The following is an 8,105-nucleotide window of genomic DNA, read 5'->3' as shown; positions in this document are numbered from 1 at the left end:
ACTTCTTCTCCAAATCCGACCATTCGTTCGTCGGTTTAGAGGGAAGTTAAAAACTGTTTTCAACGATATTCCATAAATCCAGATTTAGAGAAATCAAGAAAACTCTCATTCGAGTTTTCCAATAAGTATAGTCCAATCCGTTAAAGAACGGTGGACGAAAGACCGAAAAGCCCTCTTGAAGAGCCATTTCTCTCGGGTGTAAATCCGAAATGAGAAATACCCCGCTCTGATACCAATTGTTAGGATCGAGAGCACTAAGAGGGGGGGGTGAATTAGTGCAGCGAAAATTTTACAGCGATTAAAACCGAAAGCTGCGTTCGTTCGATAGAAACTATTATGATGCAAAAGCTGATTCACAGTTTGTATCTAAGTGCAGTTTGCGTCTAAGCGCAGATTGCGTCTAAGCGCAGTTTGCGTCTAAACACAGTTTGCGTCTAAGCGCAGTTTGCGTCTAAACACAGTTTGCGTCTAAGCGCAGTTTACGTCTAAACGCAGTTTGCGTCTAAACGCAGTTTGCGTCTAAGCGCAGTTTACGTCTAAACGTAGTTTGCGTCAAAACGCAGTTTGCGTCTAAACGCAGATGACAGTTTGCAGTTCTAAATGAAATCAAGACGTAAACGTAAACTGCACAGAACCTTGTTCGTAAAAGCGCAGAAGACAGTTTGCAGTTGTAAATGAAATCAAAAGACGTAAACGTAAACTGCACAGAACCTTGTTTGTAAAAAAAAAACGCAGAAGACAGTTTGCAGTTGTAAGTGAAATCAAGATGTAAACGTAAACTGCACATAACTCATTCGTAAAAGCGCAGAGAGACAGTTTGCAGTTTGTAGATGGAATCAAGACGTAAACGTAAACTGCACAGAATTCGTTCGTAAAAGCGCAGAGAGCAGTTTGCAGTTTGTAAATGGAATTAAGACGTGAACGTAAACTGCACAGAACTCGTTCATAAAAGCGCAGAGAGCAGTAGCTATGTAGGAGGTTTGCAGTAATGATAAAGTGCTCAAAATAAACGCAAACCAGAGATTTAGAGTGGTTCGGTCAGTCTTGACCTACTCCACTTTTGGCTTCCTCCACCGATGAGGTTACCGACGTCAACTAGAGGCCTTCCTTCAATAGGCGAAGGCCAACTACCCTCTTACAGATTCACTCCTTTTGACGGGCTTAGGAGACAACCCTTATAGATGTTTTCTCTCCTCTCTTCATAACTCAAACTTGAAGAACAAAAGGAGGAGGAAAACTAGCAGTTTTGAGCTCTAAGAACCACTGAAAAGATCAAGATTTCAGGTAAGTTCTTGCTATCTCAATGCTGAATGGGTGGGGTATTTATAGGCCCCAACCCAATTCAAATTTGGAGCTCAAAACGATCAAATCCCGGAATTCCGGGATCAGGCGGTTGCACCTCCTGACCGGAGAGGTTGCACCGCCTGGCAGAGCTCGAAGACTGAGCCCAGGCGGTGCCACCTCTTGACTGAGGCGGTTGCACCTCTCTGCCAGAGCTCGAAGACCGAGCTCAGGCGGTGCCACCTCTCTGTCAGGGAGGTTGCACCGTCCAGTCTTGCTCGAAGACTGAGCTCAGGCGGTGCCACCTCCTGGCTAGGGAGGTTGCACCGCCCAGTCTCGCTGGGAGGCTTAGCCCAGGCGGTGCCACCTCTTGGCTGGGGCGGTGCCACCTCTTTCACTATTTCAGCTCACTTGGTTTGGCTCCAAACTTGGCCCAAACCAGTCCGAACTTGGGCCTAATTGGCCCCTACTTGGGTTATAGGATTAACACCTAATCCTAACCCTAATTAATGTGGTAACTATGATTTTAGAGACATTTTCTAAGCTATTACAAAGTCCGCAAGTCAAGACTTCTTCTGGCGAGCTTCTGGCAAACTTCCGGCGGTCTTCCGATGAACTCTCGGAAACCATTCTGCGGACTCCCGGCAAGCTCCTAGACTTCACGATTTGATCTTAGCGAGTTCCAACAAGCTTCTTCGGCAAGCTCCGATCTTTCTCGGTGAGCTCCGCGAACTTCCAACGAACCTTCCGGCGAGCTTCCGAAAAACCCTTCGGCAAGCTCCCAACTCATTCTCGGCTAGTTCCGGTAGCATTCCCGATGAACCTTCGGACTTCCGTCGAACTCTCGAACTCGCAACAAATCCTTCGCGCTTGACTCCGACACTTTATTTCGCTTTATGTCTTCATCGTTATCATAGTTAATCCTGCACAACAAAAGCAAAACTTCGATCGAGACAATTAATCCTAAGCAATTAACCAAGTTGTCCGACATGTCATTGGTCCCTCGACGCTTCGTCCGATTCTTCGGCGCATCGTCCTTTCCTGCAGCCTATTGCCCAATCGGCATGTTGACTCCGCAACTCCGATATCCTTGGCACAATACCCGCTCTTCTTGGCCCGATGCCCGAGTCCACGACCCGAAGCCTTCTGTCGATACGTCGACCGATCCACCGGCCCGACGTCCATTCTTCTGACATGTTCCTCCGGCACAACATGATGTTCCTGCTTTAATTGTCTCATCCTGATCGAAGCACCCTGCGTCACTCAAAACGCAGATTAAATCATAAACATATATCAAGTAGTTTCATCATCAAAATACGAGATTCAACATCTAATATCCTAGAGATCATATACCAGGCATGGTATTGTCATGCCCATATGAAATCTTCTTGAATCTCGCTCTAATCGGATTCTCTCAAAGTTCTCTTTCTCTCTTAATCTGATGACTCTATCCAAGGATTTGCTTGAGCAAAAACATATAGGATATTCCTCTTATGATACTAAGAGCGGATGATCCTTTATCAACACTTAATAGCCCTCGTAAAGTTGATTGTTACTCCCGATAACCGGTTGTGCTAGATATGAAATTTTCCTACCTATAAGTCCGGTATCAAAGAGTGGAGTACTCATATAGGATATCCTTGGTGTCTCAAGTCTAAGGACCAAATACACCATTAGACAACAGAATCATTGTTTGATAATAAGATATTATCAACCATCCAACATTCCATGAGTGGATCGATCAATGAACTCGTTCTCCAATGAGCACATAAACTATATCCCTAGTGTCCCCATATGAAGAACTATGAGATCAGCTACCTTCATCAAATGAATGAGTATACAACACATAAGTTTATCTAATTATCTTAATATCCCTCTTGAGTAACCTACGACCGAGATTATTTAGGGTCTGTGTTTAAAGGTGAAGTAGTCTCATTATCGTGATCTCATCACAATTCGATTTTCATTGCACAGATCCATGAACATCACAATATATACAATGAGCAATATAAAGTGAGAAAAAATATCAAATAAATAATAAACTAAAAGAGTGCGTATCACAATTCGATTAGCTTGTAAGGTACCTATGACTAACAAGTATATACATTTAAAATAACATATGATCATTTGAATTCAATTTTCTCATAATCTTTTAAAATGACATATAGATAGGTGAAGTTTGGTTAAAACTCTATCATCAATTGATTATCGTCATAAAAAGGAGATTATTGAATATCATATTTTAATGATGAAATCAATTGATTAGTTTATGAACTAATATGCTTTTAAGATAAGTAACGTCAAAAATACTTCGCTCACAAACTCGAACTATCAAAAGGCAAATTGTCGAAGCAAGAGAATCAGATGTGCTGAGAAAAGTATCGTGTCAAAAATTGGGCATCGAGCTAGAGGATGGTCGACGTATTAAAGATTATACTTCATGCTATAAGTTCGGGCATTATGCTAGAAGAATCAGGTATTTTATCAAAATATAGGATGTCATGCAAAAGTCAACATGTCGATAGATTAGACGATATACCGAAGGAAAGGATGATGTGCCGAAGGTTTGGATGAAGTGCCAAAACATCGAATGATATACCAAAATAACATACAATGTGTTGAAAGCTTCATAATTATGCAGGATATGTGGTTGGATTTTAAAAGTCTTGATCGAGATCTTTTTAGGTCAAATTGAGTTGGTATTGGGTTGAAACCATGCCAACTTATCAAAAAACTCATTAGGCTTAAATCAAGGCTGAATTGGGCCTATTAGAAGGCCAAATTGATGACCTAAGATAGGCCTAGGCAGTGGTACCGCTAGGACCAAGCGGTAATACCGCTTGAGTCAGTCGAAAAGCACTATTTGTGATTTTTTGGTGGTTTTAACGGTAGTACCACCCAGGTCGATAGTAGTACCACTAAAGCCTTTTTTTGTGGTCCCATTACAGTGGTAGTACTGCCCAATGCTGATGGTAGTACTGCTAGTACCTTGAAAATTTAAGGATTTAAATTTTTGGCTTAATTCTTGAAGCCTTTTGGGGACTATAAATATCCCACTCATGCTTGTTTGATGGAGCATAAATTCTTGAGTACAAAAGTGTTATAAACTATCTTTTTGAGATGTATTTGAGTCTCTTCCTTCTTGAGTTTAGAGGTGATTTCAAGTTGTCGGAGGTGAAAGATCTTGTAAAAGAGAGTGTAAATGTTTTCTCCTCAGCATATTAAAAGGAGAAAAGCTATTACAAGGGTAGTTGATCTTCACCCATTAGAAAGAAGATCAATAGTGAAAGTCAATGGGTTTAAGGGAAGAAATATCATGAGTGGACATAGGTCAGGAAAATCGAACCACTGTAAATCGGTTTGCATCTCTTTTTTTGCCTTTGTTTTGTTATTGCTTACTGATTTACTTCCCTCGCTACCTTTACTCACACTTTTGATTAAACACATTTTTGATATGGATTTATTGATCTAAACTTGAAATCGTATAAAATTGCTATAGTACTATTTCACCCCCCCACCCCCCCTCCTCATTGTGTCATTACGATCCTAATAGTAAAAACATAATTAGTCTTACATCTCATGACAACTTAATTACTTGAAGCTCCTAGTTGCTGATGTCTAGATTGTCTACTCTTGCCCTTCTTTGAAGGTCAAGAATATAACCTCCATGTGCAGTTGGTGCAATACTTTTAGTCCTTTACCTATTGCAATTCATTATCTAATTTTTTTACCATCAGAGCTTGATTAAATACTTTAGCATATGTTAGTAAAATTAATGCAATAATAGAGTTTCTAATTAGTAGATAAATTCTCCTCTTAAAGTGATGAGCTCTTTGATGTTCATTAAAGACAATATATAGAGAGAACTGAACCAACTTAGTAAAATAATGATCATACTCCATCACAATCCCACTTCCCTAATTGATGCTAAAGAACTCCTATTGTTTCTAGAAGTAGATTGAATCAGGGAAAAAACTATTCATATAATTCATTTTTAAATTGCTCTCAAGTCACTACATTGCCTCTTGCATCCAACATCCTCCTTTTTGAGGTCCAATAAGTATTTGTCTTTTCTTTCAAAATGAAAGAAGCGAAGGACACCTTCTGATTTTCTCTACATTTAATAACTTCAAATATTTTGTCCACTTGATGGATCCAATATTTAACAAATATTAGATCTAGCTTGCCCTTAAAAACAAATGATTCCAAACTCTCAATTGGAATCTAGTCTAGTGCTACTAGGAGATTGTTTGAAAAATCAAAAATAAAATAAAAACTTTTAGCAATACTGAGTAGAAACTTTTATAATTTGATTGTAAAATAAATATATATTCAAAATCAATCATTTCACTAGCGTATATCAAATAACTGAAAAAGCACTCCTATAAAGAGACTTTATCCTATAAGATGAGTTTATATTCTCCCAACAATGGATAGAGACAAACCTACATCACACTCCCAACAACACATGGTGTAATTTCCCTCACTCGTCAAAGTGATGACGTGTTTTTCCCAAGAGTGCCTTGAGGAATCATCCAGTCATCACATCTGATAGCCCATTAATCCTCAAAGAGAATCGACCTACCTACCCTTGATAGAAAAACAAAATCATCTCATACAGATAATATATATATCGGGATGAAATAATATAATGAAACATCTTAATTTGTCTTTTAAATATCATTATTCTCAAATAATATCAATTAGTAGTCAATTGATTTAAACTTAATCAATAAAATTGAACTCGATTTAATTAGAACCTAATTGAATTAATCTTTAATCCTCATTTAATCAATTTGAAACCATCATAGATTAGTATAATTTAAGCTAGATTAAAACATAATAAATAGTAGTTGATTAAAAAGATGAAATTACATAAGAAATAAAATAATATTTTTAATAACCTATTATTTAAATCTTATTAAAATTAAGTATTACAAATAGCATCATGCATGTAAGATATTAATTAATAAAAATTAATGGGTGAGGGACATCACTCCATTCGCTATTTATAGTGTGATATAGGTTTGTCTACATCCGCGCTTAGAAGAATATAAATTATTTCCGAAAGATAAAACTTCTTTATCCATTGTTACTGGAGTGTTCCTTCAAGTATTTGATATATACTAGTAAGATGATTAACTTTTGGATATGTATTTGTTTTACAATTGACTTATATAAGTTCCTATCCAACATCGTTGAAATTTCTTGGTTTTATTTTTTATTTTCAAAACAGGATCCTATTAATACTAAATTGGATTCCAATAAAGAGTAGACCTTCATTTACTAATGGGTTAGAGCTAGTTGAATTTTATTTTTGATTTGACATCACTATGTTTCTCGAGGATTATTTTTTATTTATATTTTAATAAATAAATAAATTATAATAAATATTTATAATTTATTTATATTAATTATAATAAAAAAATTATAATTAATTAAGTGATGTTTATTTACTTGACTCTTGATGCACTCATATATTATAATCTTATGAAAAAAAAAAAGAGATGACAAGTCAAGCCTTTACCTCCATCTTCCCTCACTGTGTCTTTTTTCCGGTATTGATCTTGGGATTTTTTATTTCTTTGTGCTGAACAATTTGTCATTCTTGAATCAATCTCAGAGTTTCATTTTTTTGGTCTATTCTTGAAAGGATTCAATGGTGCAAGGGCGAAAAATGTAGGTGTAGCCATCAATTAAGCAACACCTCGATTCATTTGATCACTTCAATTGTGATATTGAGATAATCAACATGATTTTATTTTATTTGATTGCATGTAATTAAAAAGAATCCTCTTCTTACAATATTACTAATAATTATACCACTCGAAAAAGAAATTTTTTTGTTTTTGGAAGAGGAGCTTCACATCAAAGCTATAACTTATGGAAAGGCGTAACGGCAAGAAAGTCACCCCAGCATATTGGTGAAGGCTAAAGCAATAGTGCACATCTGCGTCAAGTCGGAGTCCTCCTTGGTCAAGGGCGAGGGGACCTTCAGCTCCTTGAAACCGTCCTCGCAGGTGTCGGGCGCGTCCACAGCGGCGCTAAGATAGGTCTTGGCGTCGACCAGGCGACCCTCCTTGATGGCCGGGATGGACGTGTTGAGGTCGGAGAACAGGTCCTCGTAGACGCTCCCGCAAGACTCCAAGCCCTGCTTCGTCTTTGGATCACTCGTTCTGGCTAGCAAACTCTTGACCTTAGCGCTGGCGCTGGTGGTTTTGTCCTTCGCCAAGGTAGCCGCGATCACCGTCAGCGACTTCTGGTCCGCCGACCCGCTCCCCGGGTACGGGAGGAGCTCCGCCACGCAGAAGTCATAGTTGATATTGGGGCTGCTATTCGCCGCGTCCCTGCACGCCTTCTCAACCGATGCCTCCACCCCGGGGAGGAGGTGGTGGTGGAGGAGGAGGACTGCCACCGCCAGGAGAATACAGATGGTGGACGGCCTCATCGATCTGCTGCTATCGATAGCTTGGTTAGGTTATGCGTGCTCGCAAGGAGACGAAGTTGATATCAATATATATACTTATTGAGGCGGATAAATATTACCGAATTCTAGAGCTATTATTAGGCAAGAAATAAAGAATTCAACTATGGAATTTTTTTTTATAAAAAGAAACAATTTTAAATATTTAGTATCGATTATTCCTTATTAGTGTTCATAAGGATTATAAACAATTCTAAACATTTATAATTTGATTTTATATGGGGAATAATTATTTTTAAATTTGTATTAGACGTGGAAATCTGGGTTTTACTATTGATATTTAAGTTAGATTAAATTATTTTAGTACATGGGTCAATGAGATGCATGGCTGGGAAAGCAA

The 8,105-nt window shown here is 38.3% G+C and overlaps 1 protein-coding gene across 1 annotated transcript; it reads right to left on the bottom strand.

Annotated features, from left to right (window-relative positions):
- Positions 1-7,188: 7,188 nt before the first annotated feature.
- Positions 7,189-7,729, bottom strand: LOC135636224 (putative invertase inhibitor). Its single transcript, XM_065147857.1, has one exon. The coding sequence runs from the start codon at positions 7,727-7,729 to the stop codon at positions 7,190-7,192; it is 540 nt and encodes a 179-aa protein (XP_065003929.1). The 3' UTR covers position 7,189.
- Between the last annotated feature and the right edge of the window lie 376 nt (positions 7,730-8,105).

The sequence above is a fragment of the Musa acuminata genome, chromosome BXJ1-3 (assembly GCF_036884655.1).
Source record: "Musa acuminata AAA Group cultivar baxijiao chromosome BXJ1-3, Cavendish_Baxijiao_AAA, whole genome shotgun sequence".
NCBI lineage: Eukaryota > Viridiplantae > Streptophyta > Magnoliopsida > Zingiberales > Musaceae > Musa > Musa acuminata.
Note: the sequence above shows the minus strand (reverse complement) of the source record. Positions and strands in the feature narration are given on the sequence as shown.